Below are 25,304 nucleotides of genomic sequence, written 5' to 3'. Positions count from 1 at the left end.
TGTCTGCTGCGGTGAAGCAAACTGTTTGAGGGAGAAAGTGTGCGCCCATTCGGTGCGGCAAGACTTTGGTAGCATGTTTCAGTGTGTGTCTGTGCGTTTGAAATTTAGTATCGCCTGTCGCCAGCCAAAGGATGGGTTATAATTCTCGACGGTAGCGGCGGGCCACTCCGAATGGATGGTTGAAGTGCGTGAGAAAGCGACTCCTTCTCCGAGCTTTCATTAGGTTTAAGAACGGTACAAGCCTCGGTGCCGCCGTCGGCTACGCTGGCAGCGTGGAGTGAAGAAAGGATTGTTTTATGATTTTATTAAATACACATGTTCCGCAAGCATATTCCGTACGCGGGAGCTCTTCTCTGTGCCACGTCCTTTTACAGAATTTACGATCAATTTTCCCGAAACCACCACCCCTGACACGCAGGCAGGCACGCACGCACGCACGCTGCTGCTCGCAACACTGTCCTCATAAATTATGCCCTCAAGAAGAATGTCTATCAAGCCGACAGAATTCGTTATGTGTGTGTGCGTGTTGAGCGATGAGAAGCTGGGGCTATATTATTGGTTGCGAACGTGCCACAGACCTTAGAATAAATGAAATGATGTCTTGTTAGTGGATGCTGTCTTAGCGATTGGTAATGAAATGTGGATGGAGTAATTACACCAGATGTAGGCAGCGCTCGAAGCATCAAACTCAATCAATCAATTCAATGCAATGAATACTATTTCAAAAGAATAAATAATTCACCTCGTTGTCGTTAATCTCAAATTGCTTGATTCCTCATTCGGGCTAGCGCAAAAATCACATTACTATTCAATTACCCATGCTCAGCGGATGGACGCTCCCCGGTGTAGTGATGGGTAAATTTGGTAAAAATCTGGAGTCGATTCCGATCCGACTCCGATAAGTTCGGAATCGACTCCGGAAGGTAGGTCCGTCCTGAATTATCCGGAGTCCTTCGAAATCATTCGGAGTCGTTCAGAGTCGCCCGGAGTCGTCCGAAGACGTCCGGATTCGTTTGGAGTTGGAGTCATCTGGAGTCGTCCGGAGTCGTTCGGAGTCGTCTGGAGTCGTTCAGAGTCGTCTGGAGTCGTTCGGTGTCGCCTGGAGTTGTCCGGAATCGGCTGCAGACGGAGTCATCTAAAGTCGTCTGGAGTCGTCAGGAATCGGCTGCAGATGGAGTCACCTGGAGTAGTCTGGAGTCGGCCGGAGTCGGCCTTCGAAACAAAGGGCTGTATATGAAGTGCACGCGCAAAGCGAAAGACAAAAAAAGAAGGAAAAAGGAAATGTCTTATCACAAGGACATTAAACTACACAGCTTCTGTTGACTCCGACCCATTCTGATTCCGGTCGACTCCGATCGACTCTAGACGACTCCGAATGACTCCGACTCCAATAGACTCCAGGCGACTCCGGACGACTCCGGACGACTCCGGCCGACTCCGGACGACTCCGGATGACTCCGTACGACTCTGCACGACTCCGAACGACTCCGGACGACTCTGGAGGACTCCGACTCCTAACGACTTCCAATGACTCGGAACGACTCTGAACGACTCCGGACGACTTCGGCCCTCTTGGAACGACTCAGGACTACTCCGAACGGCTCCGAACGACTCAGAGCGACTCTGGACGACTCCGGCCGGATCTAGTGGTTCCATTTTGCCGGAGTTGGAATCGGACTAACCATAATCGGAGTTAGATCGGAGTCGTAGATGCACTCCAGAGAGCACATCACTACCCCGGTGGCTGCCCTAACAAAGCTTAGCATGCCAGCGAACAAGCGCGCTATACACCCCGAAGAAAGTACACCCCGGAATGCGTCAAACCCTTGCTTCCCCTTGCGTACGTGTGTGTGCGGCCTATGTATTTAGGAGCGCAGATGAATAAATTAATGTCATGTTTGAGCGGCGGTGGTTGGAAGGTTTGTGCACAGCGGCGCACCGCACAGCCTCCTCTACCCGTCGCCAGTAGTGTAGTTCACGTCATGTTTCTGTATCAGCATTTCCAGGCCACATACTACCGGCAACTGTCTTCGCTGCTGCTCTCCGTAGCATCCCACCGGAAGAGGATGGTTTCGTTTTTCGTTAGTCAAAATCCACACAGCACACACACACAGCCGCAAACTGATGCCTCCCCTCATCCACCCATCATTTGTTTTCGACATCCTTAACAATAAAAACCACTAGACTCCGTTTGGCTGCCGGCTCCACGCAACGTTATGGTGCACTTCTCCACCACAGCATTATTTCCTCCCCCCTCCCTTTAACTACCCCATCACACACACACACACACACACACCATCGAGCATGAATTAAAGATGAGATGAAAATAGAACCGGAGTCCACACCATCCCCATCCACCGTTGTGTGTGTGTGAGTGTATGATCTGTACGTGTGCTATCGGTTTTTTGGGCCTTGTCCAGCACTTGGCCACGAAAACGAAGCGCGGGAAGCTGTGTGCCGGAGCAGGGAATGTGAAGGAGCGTCGTTTGCAGTATGATGGTTTCCGCGAATGCCACATTCATACACTTTTGTTTGCGAAGAGGAAGATCTCTGTGTGTGTGTGTGTTTGATAACAACAAAAAACTGGGAAGAAACGAAAAGCAAAAAGCGATCGATTTACCCAGTGTGCAAGGGAAACATGGCAGGGAGGCTGGGTCCACAAGCATGAGAACCACGTCGTCACACTTCATTTACCGAATGTGAAGCTGGTAGACCATTTATGCCGGAATTGGCACTGCCAGCACTGTCAGCTTCAGTTCAAAGACCTTCCTCCTTGGGCCGGCTCCAACTATATACCCCTTTCTGCTGCTCGGTCCTTCCGTGCAATGCTAACGGGGTGAAACTTAGCGGGGAATATTAAAACGGAAGTGCACGATGGCAGGACTGGGACCACAAAAAAGGGAGGGGGGAACAAGCATTTGGATTAACCATTTTCAAGGTTGCTGCTGGACGAATGGAATTTGCGGCCGTTTCCTCTGCATCGTGTTGCTGGTCGCTTTACATCACTTACAAACTGCTGCCACACGTGTAATGTAAACATTATCCATCCTCCCCCTGTGTTGGTTATCCTTGACGAACGTTTGGCGTTCTGAATTCTGTTGCCGTTTCTTCTGCATACTTGGCCGCCTTTATACATCTTTTCGGTCGATGCGGAGAATGAGTACACACGGGGCATGCAAACGATTTCAATTATCTGCCTTATCGTTATGTGTGACATTTTCTGTAGTATGTAGACCAGAACGGATGATACGGGTGTGTTTTATCGTCCTTTTTTAATCATTGTATGTAAAATTTAGATTTTTTGGGTACACTTAAATCTAAATCACGTGTGGCAATACGCTCCAAACTAGCTAAAAAGCTGTATAGGGGAACTGGGGGTAGTTTCGACACCTTAAGGTTTTCCTCTGATTGCAATACTTTTGCCAATGTAAACTTACTAGTAGACATCGAAAAAGCTTTTTTGGTGTATTATGTACCATCTTACGAGAAACTACGGTTCCTGGATTGATTTTGATAACATTTTGATAAAAATAAAAAAGTGTTTTTTGTTGCGTCACTACTGCAGTGCGGGTAAGTTCGACACCATGATGGGGTAAAATCGACACCTTGGGGGTGATTTCGACACATTGTTTTTAGCGTTCAAAATAGCAAACTCTGATGGCCTGTAGTTTTCATTGAAGTTCAACAAAGTATTTCGTACCAATTTTACGAAAAATTAACACAAAACAGTTTTGAAATATACGAAAAAAAATGAAGATACAAGCAAGAACAAAAATTTCATTTCAAATAGCATCGGACCAGACTTCATATAGTAGAAGCTGCGGCGATAGCATCTGGTTTACTGAATAATTGGTTAAGATTCCTTTAAAAAATAACCTGGTCATCTTCCAGTAATCTTTTTCTTTTTTATAAAATCGAAGGGTGTTCAATTTTATTTTTCTCTGCCAACTCGAAAGCCAAAAGGTGAATATCGGTCAATGTGATTCCAAACCAGCGACTATTTTTTTCTTCAGTTAAACCTACCCGGCCTAAAGTAAGCCTAAAATACGGTCAAAGCCATAACAATATTAATTTTCATAAGCCTAAACCATATACAAAGTACATGTTTTGAGTCCGAGTTTGGCAAACGTTCTGTGAGAGAATAATAGTTAAATTCCATAATTATAACTTCCTAGGTTTGTTCACATCTTGAATTTTAAAGCTTCTACGGTATTTTTAATTGCGTGTTTGTTCAGCTTGATTATTACGTTTGTCGTACATCGTTAAGGGACATCTTTATAAAATACAGGCACTTTCAAATTATGATATAAACAAAGTTCGCATGCTACAAATAAGCATTACACTACTACCAAGAGGGGTGTCGAATTTACCCCCATTGGCCGCACAAGTTTTAGTGACATTTTATATTATATAGATTAATGTAAAAATTACGCCTTGTGATACAGAACTAATCAATAGTATTTATAAAACAATACTATTAACATGGAAACTATAATTTTGTTGAAATAACGCCACAATTCCTTAAGTCCCAGAAGTAAAAACTTACATCGGCTGTCAATCAGAACCACCATGTGTTTATTTTGTTGTTTTTTGACAATTGACAGGTTTCTGATCAGTGAAATGTGACTCAAATATTCGTAACAGTTGACATAAATAATATGTATAAGTTTTTTGTCTTCAAAAAGTTCTATAAATACAAAAACGGCAAGGTGTCGAACTTACCCGCAGTGTCGAACCAACCCCGACTTCCCCTATTGATCTTTGTTTGTTTTCAAAACTCTTATTTTTTGTCACTTGGTTGAACCTGATCACATTGTAGACAGTGATGTAGATAGCAGTCGGATGGTCTAATGGTACGTGCAACGGCTCTTGTACACGCCTTTCTAAGTTCGATTCTCGATTTGCGCACCATTTTCCATCTCATAACCAAAGAGGAGGACGACATGTATGATACGTTTTCGTGCCACAAATACGTTATTATACGGTCATAATCCGCATGGAAGGAGCTCATAAGTACATGAGCAGAAGGGAAAACACCCCGAACCCACTGCCATTTCTCTCTTTTTCCTCCTGTTTCTTTTGAAAACTTTTATAATGTTTTTTAAAGTTTTGTTTTATGTTATCCCAAGTCTACGTACTCCATGAATAAAACAATTGCAATGCGCACATACACACTATTGTGCGAGCTCCATCTACAAAAAGAACTCTACGCAACAAAAGGAGGAAAAATCGACTCAAGCATACTGCATTCATTGACAGAAAACCCCACATTTAGAGTTTTCCTCGCATTCTCGGCGCTCTGTCGAAGTGCCAAATAAGTTCCACTCATCGACCTCCCCACCTCCCATCCCAGCGTGGTTGGTACTATTAGGGAAAGTCTTTTAAAACCCTCCGGCACATTATATGGATTGAATCTCGGGAAAGAGGGTGTACGAAAAGAGTTTTTGTATTGAAAGGTATGCAACCGGCAAAACGGTAACGGCAATGTTTATTTCCTCCTACCGAAAGCGCGATGGAAAAACAAAACTTTTCCTTCCACTGGTGCGCACACACCTGCATGAGTCGAAATAATGATAGAACGTAACGATTGCACTCACACAAACACACATTCACACCACCTTCCAGCGTGTAGTGCCGTTAAGCAAATCTTGATGCTTCATTTAGTGTACACAAGGTGCATGGAAAGGGGTCCGAAAACCTTACAAAGATTCTTTACTACTATCTTTCTTCTTGAAAATGTTGAAATACTCTCTGGTAGCATATAACGGAAAGGATATTACACTAAAGCTTGCTTCTGTTTGGGTGGAAAGAGCTTGGTTCTAGCATTTGAGAGCTTTTATATTTATCTTTCTCGCCTGATGCCTCTGCTGCTGCTGCTGTATGTGTTTGTCGACGACGTTTTTGCTTCTGTCCTGCGAACGGAACAGAAAGAAAAGGAACGTTGCTTTCGTATTATTGTAACACTAACAACTCTGCTGCTTTGAACAACTCTGTGTGTAGCGTGCGCGATCTTGTGGTATTGATTTTTACGTTTTATATCTTACGTTGGTTTCTTTTTTCTTTCGTTTTTTTAACAAGCTGCCTTTGAAAGTAAGTATTACCACATTTACGCTTTATTAAATGGAGAAGAAGAGGGGGAGAAAACAAACATAACAAACGTTCTTTTTTTATCAGTTTTTTTGTACGATGATGTTGTTTAAATCGCACACCTACGCGCATGTCCTTTAATATAGAGCTAATGATGTATGCTTTCGCTGTGCTTTCTTCCTGTCACCTTGCTTTTCCTATCACTGTACCTATCGCTGCACTAGTTGTATGTATGCTACATGGAATTATAATAGCTGGTGTAATTGTGTACTGGATTAGCTTCTTCTACATTTAGGCATGGTAGTTGATGCTTCTTCACACATTTTCTATCATTAAATAGGAGTAATCAGCGTCGGAATGTTTCACTACGATTCTTCAAGTTTCAGAACCAGAATTCAGATCAACTTCGATTCGTTTTCGATTGCACAGTGACTCGTCATAAAAAAAAGAGTTGATGAGCTTTACTCGCCCAAACCACTGGTGATTCAATCAACTTCAAATTAATCACTACCGTGTGCATCACCAACCCTAATTCTGTCTATGACTCTGAACACCCCCTCCCCCCTCTTTCCAGCTTAAAAAAAGAGAACTACGAAAAGATAAGAATGAAGCGTACAGACAAACAAACAAAAAATCCCGTTTCTCCCACCATCCCACCATCAGCCAGCTAGCCTAGCCCTTCATGGTGCAAGAAGTGTGTTGGGAACTTTGGGATATGTGTCTCGAATTTCTCTCACTCTTGCGCGCCTGGCGGTTTACGCTGCACTGTCTAATTTCCACCTCTTGGGCACGTCACAAAAACTCGTGAGAAGAAGGCGTCCGAAGGCAACGGATGATCGGCCGTTATTCGCCTGATATATGTGTGTGTGTGGGGGTTAGGTTCCCGTCTCCTCACGGTGTTTGTCGCACGTGAAATTCCCAAGCTTCCCCTTTTTTATTTTCTCTTTCTTTTCGTTTATTTTTTTCTCTTCTCTTTTCTAACTGCTCAACGTCTTTGGTCCAACCTGTGCCATAAACTTTCTGTAGTGAAAAGGCTGGTTAGTGGTGTTGGTGTGTGGACGCTTTTGTTGCATCTCCTTAACCCTTTGATGCTCTAGGTAAGAAGAGAGTCCGCAAAAGTGCCGAATAGCAACTTTTAAACTACTCCACTACTGCTATTTTATTCTTCACAAAAGAGGACAAAAACAAAACGTCCACCGAAATGTTTTGCCAAAGTTACATCACAAAAAAGAAAAATACTTTTTTGCAGCTTCACCGAAAACGGGGTTTCCTCCAAGTGAAACCAAACTTCCTTTTTTTCGCTCAAAACGCGACAATCTTTTCCAGGGTTGAACCCCAAGCAAGACTGTTGAATCGGTTTCCGAGCGATGCTTTCCGTTTTTCTCCCCACCACCGCGATCTCGCTCTTGCTCTCTCGCACGCTGCTCCACCGCTGGCCCACCTGTAAAATGGGAAGGGACGGGAAAAATCTCACATACACACCGACAGAGAGCAAGCAACACTGACCGCCAGACCAAGCGAGAAGCCCTCCAGTGTGAATGGCGCACGGCGGCCTTTTTGCTCCATGCCCACAGTCGGAGGAATTGGAATCTCGTTGCATTTTGGAACGGTTTTTCATCGCATTCGGTTGTGTCGCGATCATCGTGCGTTGTTGTTGTTGTTCAATGCTTCGTGTGATCGTTTCCTAGCGTCTCAATGTGCTTTCGATTGGTGTGGTTTGTTTATGTTTTGTTTCTGTTTTCTTGGTGTGAATTTTCAATCATTTTCTTTGTTTGTTGCCTTTGAATTGCGCAAGTGTGTGTGTGTGTTCTGCATTTGCCGAGTGTGTGTGTGCTACTTCAGAGCGGAAAAATGTGTCGCTTAGTTTAAATCGTGATCAATTTGCGACCATCATTCGATCAATGTCGATGTGTGGCTACGAGCCACAGAGCGTACGATCCCGTTTGGCCCCTCTGTCTGTCAAATGGTGTTCCAATGGTTGCTCCGATGCGTTTTTGTCGATAAAGTGTCACTGAGTGATCACACCCCGAGGGGAGTAGCACGGAAACGGGGAAGAATCTGTCAAGCGCCCCCGTCGCTGTGTGTGTGTGTGATATCAATCGATCAAACCAGCTGATCAGCTCCAGTTGACAGTTGATGCGGTGTTTCTTATTGAACGAAGTGAACCCGTTGTGATCTGCAGAGTTAGAAATTGTGTGATTGATTTGGAATTTTGACCTCAAAGGGAGTCCACCACCGTCCGGCGTGAGTCGAAGATCAAACTGCGGAAAGAATCGTTTGGAATGAGTTACTTCATTAAGACCACACCACACTAATTTCAATCCAGTACTTACGGTGTTGCGTTCTATTTGAAAAGCAATACCACTGTGAACCATCCTCTCCCTCTCTCTCAACCAGTGATTCACCAGTGATACCAGTGTACGGTTTCCGGTTTATTGTCGGAAAAGTGGTGGGCCCGTTAGCGGATTTTCTAAACAAGTAGCATCATTTACTTCCCTAGACACATACCAGCGAGGGGCATTATCGCGTTGACATAATTCGAAGCTCTTACAAACGTGCCTCGCCGATCGTGTGGTTGTCTGGAACAGCTGACCTGATTGCGCATGCCAAAAGCAACCAGCGCCGGGCAGTATAGATTGAGCGAAGCTGCACGCACACCTGTCGTCTAGAACACGGCGTAAATAAATTGCGTAGGGTTTTCGTCTACCAACAAGAAGTCCGTTGATGATATAATGGTGGGGATGTGTAGTTTCAGAGTGGTTAGCTTCGAATGAAATCATAATTGAAGTAGCAATTGCTTGCAAAACTTGCAAAGTGCTTAAGCTTAAAGAGGAGGAATGGGCGCAAGATAAAGCATCTGCAACAAGTCTCACATCTTAAGGGCGGTAATTGCAAGAGTGTAGCGGTGGTGTGTGCGTGTGTGTAACTGTTGGTGTGTAGTGTGTCAGTGGCCAGATTCCTGTTTCTTCCAGCGGCTGGGTTATCATCTTGTTTCGGGAACGAGCAGTAACAGTTACACGGAAGAATCGATGTTGATTTTTTATTATGTTGAGGTATGTGTGTGTGACTGTACAAATTTCATGCCATTTTTTTTGTATCGTTTTTTTAAGTGTTCGAGGTAGCTCTCATCTAACGAGTTGACGAAGGGAGAAGGAAGATAATTACGACTGAAGACACTTTATGTCATAATTAATTACAATAAATTTCCCATCAATTCGCACCTCATTAGGCATGATAGGCACGACTATTTCCGTAATTATTCGCCCATTAACGACTGAAAAGCTAGCTCTCTCCATGTATGAGAAATATCATTTTTATTATTTACAGAGAAATGATCGTTTAACAACAATTGTACATTATCCTATATTTAAGATTTAATGTATCTTTTCCAGGAGTTCTCATAGCTGTGGGACACTTTATTGACTCTTTCTTAAGTGAAAAGAACATAATCTAACAGGAATTGGACTCTTTAGCATCCTTGTTGGATAAATCCAATAGGAATTTCCTAGAAGCCTTCAACAAGAGTCCAATTCCCAACATATCAAGTTCATTTCCGATAAGAAAGAGTCGAGAAAGTGTCCCACAACTATGAGAACCCCTGGAAAACCCTACTACAGGGTCTTGTTTAACATTGGTATAGGATCTTGTTTAGTCGAGATGCCAGATTTGAACCCACATCGGGCGTGTAATTACGCATACAGCTATATGTAAAGCGATGATCGCTTGCTAGCTGAATACGCAGCAGCTGGATTTCGACACTTGTTGCTGTGCTGCACCGTATCAACGCTTCGTGTGTCTTCGTTAAAAATATCGCCATTTCGAAAGCAAAACCTTCCTCCGCCATGGCGAAACGCGCGCGCGCCCATCGTTCGCGCTGGAAATATTGTATCGATTTGATCTATGTTTATTCGCCATTAAAACATAAGATTCTTGTTAACACGCCACTAGTCCGTTGCAGCATCGAACCCCCCATCCACTGGCCCACCTTTATCGCTCGCGACTGCGCACTGCGCATTGGGTGGGGAATGAGAAGTTAAACTTCTCACACGATTGCAATTTTAAGCATTTATTAATCCACTGGCAGAAAACATGACAGCAGGGAGAAGAAGCATCGCCGTTTCATAATTGCCTACACATTCGTTTCATCACACCCTCAAACCTTGTTTTTCGAAACGAAATGTTTGGAGCTTGCGCTGGAATCCATTCGACAGTGCGTGGACTGCGCAAACAGCTGCGTGCACACCAGTGGCTCAGTCATTCGGTATTTGGCGCTATTTTTTCTCCCCATGTGGCATTTCGGACACATACACCACTTTTACGGTAACTTCGACAACTGCGATGACGACCAATTTGTCATCGTGTGCACGGTTAGTGTTTTAACCGCAAAGCATACCCCCGTAGCCGGGGGTACACGAACCCTCCAAGGCAAGGTGCTGTTTTGGGTCATTTGTGTGACAGAAGTCCACCCCAGTGTTTCTTGGCTCCAGATGCCTTCAAATTTGTCTAACCACAGTGCATTTGTGCATCTCTACCTTTGAAAGGGGGTATAAGATGGAAACGACGGTCGGATGATGCATTCATGTTGCTGCGAGGAATATTTACCCCCTACCCCATGGAGTGGCATGCATCATAACGCGCTCCTCACTGCCATTGCGCCACAGTTTAGTTTTAAGTCTGCTTAAGGCTCAATTTCCCTCCATCACCAAGACGAAGGGGGGGTGTCTCTCTAACTATGGCTCTGCTTTTTCACAATCTCCATACACAAACCACATTGCTGGAGTGTGAGTGTGCATCGTTCATGTGGTGCTGCTACCGTTTCTCGCAACGCACATGTGACACACAGTCGAATGCAACAGCACACCCCAAAGAGAGGAATGTGACAAGAAAAAAGGTGACTTTACAGATGTAATTGATATATAGTTGTTTGTCGATTTACCGAGACGACGACCTCCACCACCACCCACTCACTCGCCCGTCCGTTCCCGCTCGTCAAAAGACAGCCAGGAGAGGCGCTGCGGCTGCTGTCGTTGAGAAACTGCTGTCAACTGCGAAGTGAATCAAATTTCATCGATTGTAATTGTATCTTTGATTTCGGAGTTGCTGGTTGAGGGATAAAAAACGTCTCTTAAAGCAACATTACAACAGTTATCTGTTATTAAGGGCGGGGGATGATGCTCTGTTTAATAAATATATGCGTTTCATAATGAATTTGTGGAAACAGTAGCACAGCATCCAATTATAATTCCCCAGTTTCTCCCTAGTTTCCTAAGCTCCTCAATCCTTTTGCTATATTTTTAAACAATTTTCTCGTGAACTCTCTCTCTCTCTCTCTCTCTCTCTCTCTCTCTCTCTCTCTCTCTCTCTCTCTCTCTCTCTCTCTCTCTCTCTCTCTCTCTCTCGCCCGGTCATCAAGTTATCTAGAGCGCGGCTGCTAAATTGCGCCGGTGGCAGAGTTTTACAGTGTGGCAACTTTATGATGTATATCATAAATTGCAACCTTTCCCCCTTCCTTTATCATTCCCCTCTCCTACTTTACCTTCATCTTCTGCTGCAAAAGTGCAGAAACACATCGCGAAAGGGTAGCGCGAACGTGTTGAATTATTATGTCATGTGTCAAGTGTTTACTACGGTGTTCCACATCCGAGGTTCATCCGAAATAAAGGCCGTCCCTGTGCGTACACTGGGGTGTGATTAAGTAACAAAGCAAAACAATAATCATTCATAAAAAGACACGGCCCTCAAGCACAACCCCCGGTGGTGGTGGCTAGCGAAACAGTTACAAGAAGTTAATCGTCGGTATCATCGTGTCCTAGTTGGGGAGGGATGCTTTTAAGAGGTTTGTTTTACTTCGGATAACTAAAACGTCTTGCAAGATAAATGAGAATGTTATCAACCGTCTTGCTTTCACTCGATCCCCCCTTTTTGGGAAGGGGTGGAGGGTCTGGTTGTGCGGAGAAAACTCGCTCTCCATTTGGGTGCCATCAATTCAAATGACCTTCTTTTCACACTCAACTGCTCGTCGAATAAATCACTGTTTGTCCGTTTTGAGGATGAATATTTAAAACCATGGATATTAATTATTCCCCTCAGTGTCTCCTTTGCTCGTTGAAGCGCCGTTTTTTTCGGGGTGGAAATTGAGAGAAAAGCTACCCTCTAAAGACTAGTACGGTTGGAAGGGAAAAGGGCACTCAGAAAGTGCAGACGATTCAACGCAACACTTCAATTCTTTATTCTTTGCCCGGTTCACGCTTGATTGCTTGGTCAAGGGCAGATGATTGAGAAGAAAAACCTCTCCCATCCAGCCGCCTCTGCCGCCGCCGTGGCGCGGGCACCGCGTTGACAGCAGTGCGCGACACCGATGCCAACGAACACTGTCGGGGCTCGTCTCCAACATTTTCGTGATTTCAAAAGCAAGCTGAAATTTGACCTTTTTTTCCACCGGGACCGGCAACAACGGCGGGCGTGTGTTGTGTGAGACTAATCATCCGCCCGTGAAAAACTGCCGCCGGTGTGAGCACACAAATAACGGTGATCGGTGGTTTTGTTGTTGTTGTGTGTGTTCTGGCCCTGCGTGTTGCTGGTTTGTTGTGTTGCGGTTGGTTTGATTCCGAATCGTTTTCAATTCCGTTTCGATTGATCGAGTATTTGCCATCCAATGTTTGACCATCGACACCCGCGTGCGCTCTGGCTGTTGTTCCCTCTAGAAGTTCCTTTTGTTCGATTCGTTCGTCTGTGTTGAGTTTCTGTTTGCATCATTGACTTTTTCACATGCATAAGGAATATAACCAGTAGACAGTAACGATTGGGGAAAAATAGTCGTAAAGCAATCAAGGGGGAAATGAAAATATATAATTTTAAATTTAAAAGATCCCAAAATGGACTCGGGAAGAAATTTTAAAACCTCAACTTTACTGGCAATTATTGGTGCAGTGAGTTCGTATTAACTTTTCTCTCAAAAAACAGCCCCGCAGCAATCGTAACTAGCATCATAACCATGATTCTAACTTTCCATTCTAAAATGTTTTAAACAACTCGTAATGCTGGCATTTGCTCAAGTTTTATGTTTCTTCCATTACAAGAACTTCCCCTTGTGCACTCTTCGCCACTCGGTGCTGCCGTGCTCTGAGAGGTTAATGTGAAAAATTTAAAGCAGTCAATGTTCCCTTTAACCCCTTTGTACATCGACGGCTGCTGCAAGACAACGGCACACACACACATCATGAGAAACGCACTAACGGAGCTCGAGACAAAGTCCCGCCACACACACCGCACGCTCCGCAGAAGACGAGCGACGAGTCGTAGTGGCGTAATCGTGATGGGAATGATAATAGATGGTAAAGTTACCGTTCCTTTTGCGCCTTCGTGGGGGTGGAAACCTAGGGGGACTAGCAAAGGGTGCCTGGCGGGCTTGTCGGCATATTGTATCTCTGCGTGGATATGCAAGAGAGAGAGAGAGAGCGAGCGAAAGCCCCAACACGATGCTAGATCTTTCGTTTGGGCAGTGTTCTGATGATGTCAAGAAACTTGTCTTCACCCAGACACGCCGACAAAACGACGGACGGAAGTCGAAGCGGAGGAAGGGAGTGTAAACTAAAGCTCCCTCGTAATTGAAACTAGAATATGCATAAGAACGGTTCGTTCACTCTTGTTTTTGCTTTAGAACAACCGCACTCCGCACTCTTGGCTGTGTTTCGCTCATCAACGGAAAAGCTTTGTGCCAGCAGCGCGCAGCGTTCGCATTTCCCCGTTGCGTGTTTCTATTCTATTCTGTATCGCATCTTCTAGCGGTAAGTTATAATGAGCGGCTCGTTAAGGGGGAAAAGCCCATGATGCGCCCTTTAGGGGGGTGGGGTTTCTCGTGTGAATTGTTTCTCTTACGGTTCATTTGAAAAACTCATGTACCAGGAAGGGGAAATGTACCGGGGTGAGTGTAACGTTAGTGGCACACAAGTGCTATGTATGGGCTGGGATTAAATCACATTTAAATGACAATCTTACTAGCCTCATTTTACCTTTACACAGTATCGTTAGTGGGTTGCTTGTTTACGATTGCTTCATGTTCTTTAAATGTTTTAATCCACTGATGGAAATAATGTGCCAAATCAAAATGAGTTCACTCTTTGTTGAGCCTTTTTTCTACCTTCTACACGTCTTCTACACAAACCTTCTGCATTGTATTTCCGGCCCTCGCTCTTTAACCATTGCACAATGTATCCAACGCAATGCCGTTCATCCCACACACGCAAGCGATGCAAAATCGCTTTCAATTTCACTTTCAAAACGAAAGACTTGCGGAAGCCTTTGCAAGCGACGAACGGAAACATATCTATAAGGCCCAGACAGCATTTTTGCCCTAAGCTCGAAGGTAGCTGCACGTGTGTGGTGGAAAGCAAACGATTGAATTTCCAAGCGTATATTTATTGCGCTGCGAACCGACGATCATCGATCCTTGCCGAGCGAGAACGAAGCGCGATAGTTAAAGGGTGCGTCTGAAGGCACGTTAGCTCAAACACTTTGTTACCAGGGTGTGTGTGTGTGTTTTTTCAAATGGCAAGTTTATCTTGTGTCATTTTTTGTATTTCTATCGTTTCATTCTTTATGAATGTTATTTGGGAATGAATTGTAAATGTATGCAACGAGAAGTACCAACTATCCTTACTCGAATCAAACTCCACTTGTCTAAGAGGCATTTGCTTGTCGTTAAGTCAATGAGCGGAGAGCGTAACTTCCCAGCTAATCCCATAAATTGTAGTCCCTTTAAGCGACGATGAATCGCTGGCCTACACTCCCTATCTTTCTTTCGCTTTCTCTCTCTCTCTCTCTCTCTCTCTCTCTCTCTCTCTCTCTCTCTCTCTCTCTCTCTCTCTCTCTCTCTCTCTCTCTCTGACGCTCTGTACACACCCGCCCGCCCTGTGGGAGGTCCAGTGTCAAAAGGCAAGACAGAGGACGGAACTTTCCCAACCGAACGCGTTCCCGATGCCTCTAGCCACACTGACACCGAGAGTGCACAGGGAATAAATAATCGCAATCATAAAAATAAGTACGATATTAATATTAATCGGAAAGCCAACCATCAGCATCCCAGCAACAACAACAACAACAATAACACACACTCGAGCAGAAAGTCGCTCACAGTGCATCACACACTATTTCGTACGAACCTGCAGCAGCGAGCAGCACGGGAACGGGAAAAACCGAGCCTTCTTTTTGCAAATGTGCTTCGCTCTCGTACGCACGTGGGAAGTAAAAGCCATTTCCACGGCAAAACAAAATCCGCACACTCTTAATCCTCGACGTCTCTAAACAAATGAAGAGAAAGAGGGTTTCTCTCTCTCTCTCTCTCTCTCTCTCTCTCTCTCTCTCTCTCTCTCTCTCTTCGCCACGTTTCCCCTTGCGTAACAGATCCCCCCCCCCTCCCCCACTCCAAAACCCCCTCCACGCCGTGTTTTGTGCCCGGGACTGTGGCGACACTTGCACTTTTCTGCACCACATGCAACGATGGCAAAGTGACGTGACGGGGGGCATGTGCGACAGGTTTCCCCCCGGTGGCGTTGGCAGGGGGGGGGGTGGAACAGTTCCCGTTTAATCCAGCGTACGCGGAAACGGCTTAACCTGCTTAGCGTTTGCTGTCAGCCCACGAATACGTTTGACCTGGCTGTTTTTCTCCCCCGCCTAGACCCGTGTGTCTCTGTGTGTGTGTATCCGTTGGGCTAAGCGTGCCTAACGATGGTCCGGGCCCGGCATTTGGCTTCGTTACGATAAAGTCACGTTCCTGTCCTGAGCCTGCTTCTTCTCTGGTTGCGCTCAAACTCGCGCTAGTTGGTTTCCGCGGTTATTTGCGTGCATATGCCTTCATGATCGCAATGTACATAGGGTCACAATCATAGCAACTATTTGCTGTTTTTTTACTGTTTTGATTAATTGAACAGTTTGCTAAATGGAATGGTTTATTTGTTCTATTATTTTAAGCGATGTTTTCCACGTTAATCGGAAGCTTAATACGTCTTTTGTTAAACATTGGAACGTTTTGTTGTTAATGTCTTAAGAAGGAACAGTTATAGTATGCCATTTGGTAAAAGTAAGGCTCAGCCCTCTACGTTACGCTAGCGTTACGCGTAACGCCTGTTTATCACAAACCCAAGCAACATTTTTGAACGCCTGTTTTAGCCGCCGTGGATAAGCAAATTAATAGATGATCATGTCTTAATATTATTTAATTTTACATGATAATTAGAAAAACAGCAATTTTTTAACAAACATAAAAAAGAACAGCAATCGTTAATAAAGTTAAAACTCATTGATAATTCATGAGTATAAATAAATTATAATATTACTATTAGGCTATCATTTATAACAGCAAATTAGAGTTGTAACCACTTCAAGTATTATAATTATAACAATCTTTACTTTACTTTACAATCTTTACTTAAAAAAGGGTTACATATAAAAAATGATTATTTATTTATTTTCCCACCTATTGATAAAGCAGGATAATGAAATACATACAAGTATTTATTAACTTCATTAACCTCACTTTTAAAGAGAGCCCTCGCACCCAAAGTAATTTTTATTCAAAATAAATATAATTTATTTATAAATAATTTTAATATTTTATATTTTTTAATCATAGGAAATTTTACTCCAATTGAAAGCCTTTGGGGTATTTATGAACTTCCTTCTTTTCGACTATTTTTCATAAATTGTAGTGCTACAATGAAAAATATTAAACCTGTTATTTACTTTTTATTTAAAAATTAAATCTCGTAGAAATCGATTAATCTTAAAACAATTAACTCTTTTTCATAGCAAATTAAAATACTTTTTATTCAAATGTACACTGGTCGGTCGCCTGGATGACAAAACTGTAATAAAAATGCTGCTTGGGAATATTTTACCGCATGTAACGCTTCTCCAATGTAACGTAGAGGGCTGAACCTTACTTTAACCTGCCATTTGCTCGCTTGTACGATCGTTCAGTGCTCTCAAATGGTGTTCACAGTAATCACTTATTCTATTGACCATAAAATGACAAATTGTACGTACCAAGCGAAAGGGCTCACACCCTGTTACTTTAATCATTTCAACCCCGTGCCCGCAGCAACAGCGATTGTAAACTTCACAACGCTCCAAAGAATTTGTATCCATGTTTCCTTACTCAGGCACATTCAGGTACACACACACGGACACTTCCTCCAATCCCATTTTCAATGCAGATCCTATCGGCATATCATTCACGAGCGTGACATGCGAACTCGCCGCGAGCCTGCGATAAAACACATCAAACGACAAGCAGCAGGAAACTCCCTGTTCGTGGCGGTAGCCGGCACCAGCACTCCATCAAGGTGCTAAGTGCGCTGAAATGGGCCAGACGTGTACGGGAGAGAGGTGAATTATGTGGAATCGGCCAGGAAACTGTCAGCGCGGTTTGTGGTGAGGAGTGCGCAACTGTGCAACGATACTGGATTTTGCAGCATTGGCTTCAATCACAAATGGAACTCCAAAGGCACACACACCCCTGTTTTCAAAACCGGCCGATGACTACTGTTTAAGGGCAATTTCGAAGGTACGATCGGAAAGATTAGTAAGTCAAGCCAATACGGGAGAGGAAAGAAAATGATCGCCGATCTCCTTGCTGTCTGTAGTAGCACAGCATCTTGATACTGTGGCTTGAGAAGTGTGGAGTAACTCTAACTTTTTGCTGCGTTTTGATGCCTCGATAATGCACGGAATGTCCAAACGCGACCACTGCACCATTTTGTGGGACCACTATTTACATCGTTAGAGTAGCACACAAAGAAAAAAATGGATACAGAGGGATAAGAGATCAACCTAAAGTGCAGTGTTGGGGTGTACCAAATTCTCTCTCCAGTACGGGTTGTTTGTTGAAACATGCGACTGTGGGGAGAGCTGAAATAGTTCATCAAATTATAGGGAGTGAAATGAGCATTAGGTTGATCGTTGAGTTGCAAGTTGAGCAACAAATTCCCCCGGCAGGGGAGAAGAAAAAACAAGTTTCGATTTCATAATTTGCTAACTGTCCAGAGAGAAAAGGTAGCAGCGATTTGTAACAACAACCATATAAAAAAAACATCCAAAGGACGCAAAGTGCTATTATCAGGCTAAGGGGGAATGACTTTGCTTCGTGCCGAAATCGTTCACAAGAAGGATGTATACCGCTATATGCTGTGGCAATGCTGTTTGCTGTGGTCGTAAAATATCATTACGTTTATGATTACGTAGTTGGGTGGTTGGTGGTGGATGCCGTTGGCGAAGAATTTTTGTGCTAATTTTCTCTCCTCCACTGTACGAACGAACCTCCCCATTCGCTGATTGTGCCCTTAGGGTCCCGGGTTGAGAAATGGGTGAGCTTTAGCTGGCTGCAAAAGTAATACCTTCATAAGGAGGGGCTTGTTTGTTAGGTTAAAATTTGACTAAAATGAGTTAATATGTATGTTTTGACATTAGATGGTATCAAAAAATTAGATAATCTCTGGGGGGCTACGGTTACGCTTTAAGAGTTAGATAAAATCAACCCTTGATGCGAGAGAGACGATGCTTGTTTGTTGGTCGCAGAGAAATCGGTTAATCAGCAATACAGCCTTAAAACCAGGCTGCTTTGTTCAAATCAGCGCGCGGTGGACAATGTATTTCGCTTGCTGCGCTTGCTGCTATGTGTGAGCTTACATCATGCTCCACGTGTGTGGATCATCCCATCATACGGGCGATTGTGGTGGCTTTCCTTCCAGTGCACAGTGGGCAACCGCCATACAAACGCCGGGATGAAAATCAATTCCTCGTGCTATTGCAATTTTTCTTCATTCAATACAATTGCTCTTACTATACAGGGTAGTTCTATACTAAAATCGTCAAGACAGCGAATAAAACTTAATAATTATCGCTCACAACATTGCATTATTGCGTATCAGTTAACAGTTAACAGTTAACTCAAAACGAATTTTTAAAGTACTACGCACTAAAAAAGTTGTGTTTTTCATGGTTTGTTTGGAAAAGAGCCGATTCCTATCTTACGACCTTTTTTAAACTGTTTTTCCTCTCTTCAGCTTTGTTTTCTGTCAGTTTGTTTCAATTGCCCGTTTATGACAGGTAATCGGATACTGGTGGTGTATGGCTCATACAACAACACGTCAAAATTGCTCGCGCTATTTTCAAGAAAAAGTTTAATAATTTTCGGGGTCGCAGATGGTCGCAGCTAATTTTAACGACAATGCGTAGGAAAATTGTTGATCTTTCCAATGATATACGACTCACGAGTGAAATCGAGTCGAATCATAAAAAAAAAAATCACTCTCCAAAATAAAAATATAAAAAAAAAATTCAGCAGTGATGTTTGGTTTTCAATCATTTATGAACTTTAAAAACAAGTTTTTGCGAAATATTCAGACATAACATCAAAATATGATAAAAAACCTTTCCAACGACATATTGATTATCAAAATCTAAGCATCATATACTAAAATATGATGGTTTATGTTCGGTCGAAAAATAGCTCAAAATTGGGACAAAAAACCCAAAGGTTACACTTTGATGGCCTATATTTCAGTAAGTTTAAGATAAAAACGTGAAATATTTTGGTTTCAACTAAGTTTAAGTATCTATTTTAAGAAAATGATTATGGTGTAAACCTGCGATGAAGTTGGTTTTCGATTTTTATACAGGCGTTTGCCCAATGTGCAGTGGTGCCGGTGCGTTTCTTGAGCATTAATTCGATTTACTCTCTCGATTCCCCCAGTCACCAGCAAACGGAGCGCGCAGCCCGGAGCATCTTTCAGACGCTTATGCAATGAGCTTAATCGTACAAATTATATGATGGTTGTGCCTCTCGTCTGCCTACATTCCGCCTCTTAGCAGCACGCTGATTGACACACATGCAGCAGTTGTGTATCGCATAATGTGAGCGCACACGTGTGCACACACTAACAAATCGTTATTTTGATCTGTGCTGCTTTTCAACGACTTTCTTTTAATTTTTAATCAAATCGAAAAGTAATTGTGGCGGATTAGATTGTGAATCCCGCGATTGGTTTGGAATTAATGTTGTCTCCCTATGTTTGTGTGCGTCTGTTTCGAAGGACCAGCAATAGTGCACAACTGCTGCCAGCTGTCCATCCATTTCTTAAGGGCTTCATGCTACTCCTGCAGTGTGGAGGAGAAGGCTTTTAACACGTTCGATTGAGTGTGTGTTTCTGTAGATTGCTCCGCAAGTGCGTGCTTTCGAAATTAGCGACAAACAGCGAAAAGCTTTCCGAAAGGCTCCTCTTTAGCTTTAGCTGCCACCACTTAGGCATTAGTTTTGACTCATAAAAGCAGGACGGACGATTGTTTATAGACTGTTGCTACATACATACGTCTACACTGAAACACATACGTTCATCTAGAAAGGAGGGACTAGGTTTGTAACAAACAAGAAGACTTTTTAACATAGATCGCCAGCTGCGCGTTTCTTCCCAGAGTTCATTCACAGCGGCTACAAGTGTGAAATTAATGTATTTTCCAGCTTCCTACAAGTTAATTGATACACATCGTCCCCCAAAACGGGAAAGTTAAATAATCTGCCACAGTTCGCAACGCCGCCTGCTGCCCTGTTGTCGGTCTCCCCCCCATACAAGACGTAATTTGCAACCACTTTCTTCTGCACGGATCGTTTTACGCGCTCGGCAGAATCGAAAGCAGCGACACAGCGTCCTTCCGATAATCGCCCTGTGAAGTCTCCCGGGGAGGATTGCCAAAAGCATATCTGTCAAAACGAAATGAAATGTGAAAATGATTTCGTCTTACCGTGTCGCCGCACAGCAACTCGCGTGCACAGGGGGGCATAGTGAAGGAACCAACCAATCTCACCGTTCAGCGGAGCCACGGGGGGGAGAGGCGGACGGAGAAAGGCAAAAAGGGGTGGATGAATGGTGCGAGTTACAGACCACCCGTTGGGACGTTTGGACCCTTTAACGATTGCAAACGTCATCGAATGGGGGCCACGGCGACTATGCAACGATCCGCCCGCCGCCCGTATGAACGAAACGCAAAGGGAACAAATTAAGACGTCGTCGTCCTGTCGTTGTCGTTTGGTCGTGGTTGGTACCTTGCGGAGGAGAAGTGTTTGTGTTTGTGTTTTACTTTACTATTACCGCCCGAAACAGCCCGCAATCTTCAGGCACTTTCATTCCCGGTTTGTGGGGGAACAAATAAAATAAAAGGGACAACCGGTAGAGAAGTGGGACCCGCTTCCTTCTTCGCACATTCACAAATAAACAAAACAAAAATTTGCCGACAAGATTAGTGGAGTCGAATGGAAGGATTTTTTTGGCGCTTGCGCTTGTCCCAAAAGCTCCCAAAAACCAATTTATGAAAATGTCAAAAATGTCAGCCCGCAACCGCGCAGCATTCGTGACGTTGGTTTTGTGGTGTTGCCGTATGGCCGTATGACCGTACCAATACTACTCCCTCCCTTGGCTTCAAGCGTAGTGCAATTATAAACGCATTCTCACTGCTGTCAATTTGTTAAATTACAACAACTTGTTAAATCGTTTACAAAAATGTTAATGGAACTATCGCCTGTACATTTTCACTTTAACGGTGTAATTATGAAGCTTATCGATCGTATGGCACGTTTAATCGGTAAGAAAACCTTTAATCATTCCAAATTATTAAATAAATATATTGTTGAGCCACTAGCTGTGCGTGTAACAGTGGAATTGTGAAGATAAATAACTTATTACACGGTTTTCCAAGTCAGTTTCGAAAGTAAACATTGTTATTCACCGCATGCAAAATGTTATTCCACATCAATCTGGCATTTCATTACATTCCATCAAAATAATTTTTGATTCCGTCAGCATGATTTTCAACACAACTCAAGCTGGATAATGTTTCAGTTCTTTGTTATGTGTTGAAAATCATGTGTTGAAACTAAAATTTCATTTTGAAGCAAATACACCATTTGAAAGCTGTTGAAAAACATCTTGGATGCGGTGATTACAGGGTTTTCCAAGCCACATTCTATTGTGCACATTATTTGTTCACCCCATCCAAGATGTTTTTCAACAGTTGTCAAATGGTGTATTTGTATCAGAATTAAATTTCAGTTTCAACACATGATTTTCAATACATAACATAGAACTGTCAAGCTCAATCCAGTTTGAGTCGTGTTGAAAATCATGCTGACGGAATCAAAAATTATCATGATGGAAATGAAATATCAGATTGATGTGGACTAACAATGGGGGCCTTCACGATTCTAGTTAGTTTGTATGGAGTTTGACAGTTGGAGGCTGAAATCATGTAAACAATCCATACAAAACCACAAAAAAACTAGCCTGCGATTTTCAGTCTAGAAAATTTTAGCCTAAAAGCTAGAATTAGATTCGAGTACCTGCTCGAAAACACGGTTTTGTTTACATTTATCCCAAGGTGCATTAAAGAAATCAGGTGATCGAATCTAGAATCAAGGTGTATGTAGTCCAGGTGGTCTCATAGCATTTTTTTATAATCAAATTTGAATTTCACTTTTTGACAGAACGAGTAAAAACTTTTGCTCCAACGAGCTTTCTGGAAGCTTGACGAATACTCAAAACACTCTTAAAATCTGCATTCAGAAGCAGAAGCGATAAAAATCAGTCTTCTAAATTCATACACCTTGGGATAAGCCCACCTGTATATTATACTCCCTCAGATAGCTGCTCGAAAACTGCTATACAATGCAAACAGCTGACAGGCTGAAATTTCAGCCTACGAGCTTCAAACGGAAAGGGCCCCAATATTGCACGCGTTGAATAACAATGTTTACATACGAAATTGACTTGGAAAACCTTGTAATTATGCGCACATTCGAAAGTGACTTGGAAAGCCCTGTAAAGCTAGGAACACTTGGCCCCACCCATGCACTCTGCAATATTGTTTCCTTCTTCCTTCATTGGTCGATATCGCAATCCCCCTATTCCACAAAGGATCTCAGACTTCTTCATCCATTTCGATACGATTCCCAAGAAAAGCTGGAGTTGAAAATCTCCACATCCTTGTCGCTGTATTACGATGATGAGGCAACATAAACCACTGTGTACACAGTGTGTCTGCAAAGACAAGCTCTAGAAACGATAGCTCCAAGAAGATGAAAAAATAAAGCAAAACAAACAGGATCTCTAACCATGCATTACAGAAGAAGAGGCGCCGAAGAAGAAAAATCGAACTCATTTACACCGTGGGTGGTGGTGGTGGTGAGCGCGTGACGATCACAAATAAATCACTACCACCCCGGAGTACACGTGTGCAGTACCTTCTCTTGCAGTTGGAGTGGTTTTTTCTGTTTGCTCTTCTCCCAAGCACTCCCCAGCAAACCAGGGTTCCCTTCCCCCGGGGGGACAGAATTGGTTCCCTTATTGGTTAAAATATTACATCTCACCCATTACGCAAAGCCTACGAAAGGTTGTGAGCGCAGTCCGGACAGTTTGCCGGTGTTGGTATTCATTAGTTAACCTTTTTAAATATGTTATATGTTCGCTTGGACCACTGTTTAAAGGTGTGCTGTTCGGCGGAAGGCGACGCGATTCCAATTCTCTTTAAAAAAATCGAATCCCAAGGTGTTAAGGTTTTTCATATGTTCAAGATTCTTCTATTGCATGAATGTGATTACGACTTTACTTGCTTCGAGAACCGCTCGTTGTATAAAATAGAAATAGAGACATTTTCTCCTCGTTGCTTGTTTTAATGTTCACGTTGGCTCAATAGTTTTTCACATTGCTCGCCAAGCTCTGCTGCTCGCTGCAAATCTATTGTTTTAGCTCGAACATCATTCCGCCGCCACTTGTTTGGCGATGCTCTTCACTTTCGTCCACTGTGCGCTACTCTATCGTTCGAGCTCTCTGTATCGCTAGACGTTTTATTTTTAGGCCAATCGAACTTCATAAATCACAAGCCTACATGTCTCTCTCTCTCCCCCTTCCCCCCCTTACAGCACCACACTCCGCGTTTCTATGTACCAATCGCTAATTGATGTGTTTTTTTTCTGTTCCCTTCCACATTCACATTCATCCAACAACACACACAGGGTATGCCAGAGCAATGGGCGCTGATGCTGAAGAACTCGAACATTAGCAAGCAGGAGCAGAAGAAAAACCCGCAAGCCGTGCTGGACGTGCTGAACTTCTTCGACAACAGCAACAAGCAACGGCCGAGCTCGAAATATATGACCCATGGGCTGCACACGACAACGCACTCGGGTAAGTTTGTGCTGCGAACTAATCCTATCCTATGCACGTGATGATAAGGAGGGCAATCGCCAAACACGAATCGGGAGGAGGAGGCGGCTTATGCTTTCCCGATTACCCGAAGCAGTGGTGAAGAGGTTCCAACGTTGCACATCGTGTTGTGGGTCGATTGGTTCAATCGAAAGCTCACCCTTCATAGATAATTTCAGGCATTGTGGTGCGACTTTGTGAGAGAGAAAACACACGCCGCACAAGGTTCGTTTTCCAACCACATCTGGCGCAATGGGATGCAATCGCCTCTAAAGTAATGCAATATACCACCTCGAAAAACGATTACCACCGTGCTGAACTTTAACAACACACCTGTTGCAAAAACAAAACGGAAACGAACCAGCCCAACAATAAGGGCGACCATCAATTGGGAGAGCGTGAACATCTACTCTATCATCATCGGCGAACTTCGATGCGCGAAAACTTTGTGCAACCCATTAATTTGCATAAGCGTTTGTGCGCTCGGGAAAATCGCTGTAATCGCGTTTGCTGCTGGGTTGCCTTTTTTTTGGGAGATGCCGATTTCCTTTTCAATAGCTGCGGGGTTTCATCGGAGAGACACAAGGGGCTTTGGCAACACTGTTTTATCGAGAGCAGTTTGGGTCCCCCAACGGAGCACTTGCAAAAAAGAGTTGTGTTGTGGAGGGTTTTTCTTTTCTGTTTTGTGCTGAGTAGGTAGGGCGGTGGACCAGCAAATTGTATCATCGGGATCTGTTCGTAGCTTCGTAACGATACAATCAGAGCTGTGGGTATTTTTCTCGATCAAAATTTTCACCACGTCGCTTTTCGCCCCAAATCGTGTGCAAACTGAAACTAGTAAAGCAAAATTGAATTATTTCTCCTCGCTTTTGCCAGCGCTTCGTTCGGTTCGGTGTGGGGTGGTGGTTTGCCATTCTTCAATTAAAATGATAAACCCTTTTTTTCGCTTCGTGCTCCTCCCCACACACA

At 43.6% G+C, this 25,304-nt stretch overlaps 1 protein-coding gene across 9 annotated transcripts in view; it reads left to right on the top strand.

The window, feature by feature from the left end:
• Positions 1–25,304, top strand: part of LOC1272970 (serine/threonine-protein kinase Pak) — a 63,023-nt gene that overhangs the window by 21,015 nt on the left and 16,704 nt on the right. For 8 of the 9 annotated variants that reach the window (XM_061645786.1, XM_061645781.1, XM_061645785.1 and 5 more), the window contains exon 4: positions 24,146–24,317. In XM_061645786.1, coding sequence (XP_061501770.1) covers positions 24,146–24,317 — 172 coding nt within the window. Of the gene's footprint in view, positions 1–7,631; positions 9,141–24,145; positions 24,318–25,304 lie in introns of those variants that run through there. The other variant, XM_061645788.1, reaches the window with a different exon arrangement.

This window comes from Anopheles gambiae, chromosome 2 (genome assembly GCF_943734735.2).
Source record: "Anopheles gambiae chromosome 2, idAnoGambNW_F1_1, whole genome shotgun sequence".
Classification (NCBI taxonomy): Eukaryota; Metazoa; Arthropoda; class Insecta; order Diptera; family Culicidae; genus Anopheles; species Anopheles gambiae.
Note: the sequence above shows the minus strand (reverse complement) of the source record. Positions and strands in the feature narration are given on the sequence as shown.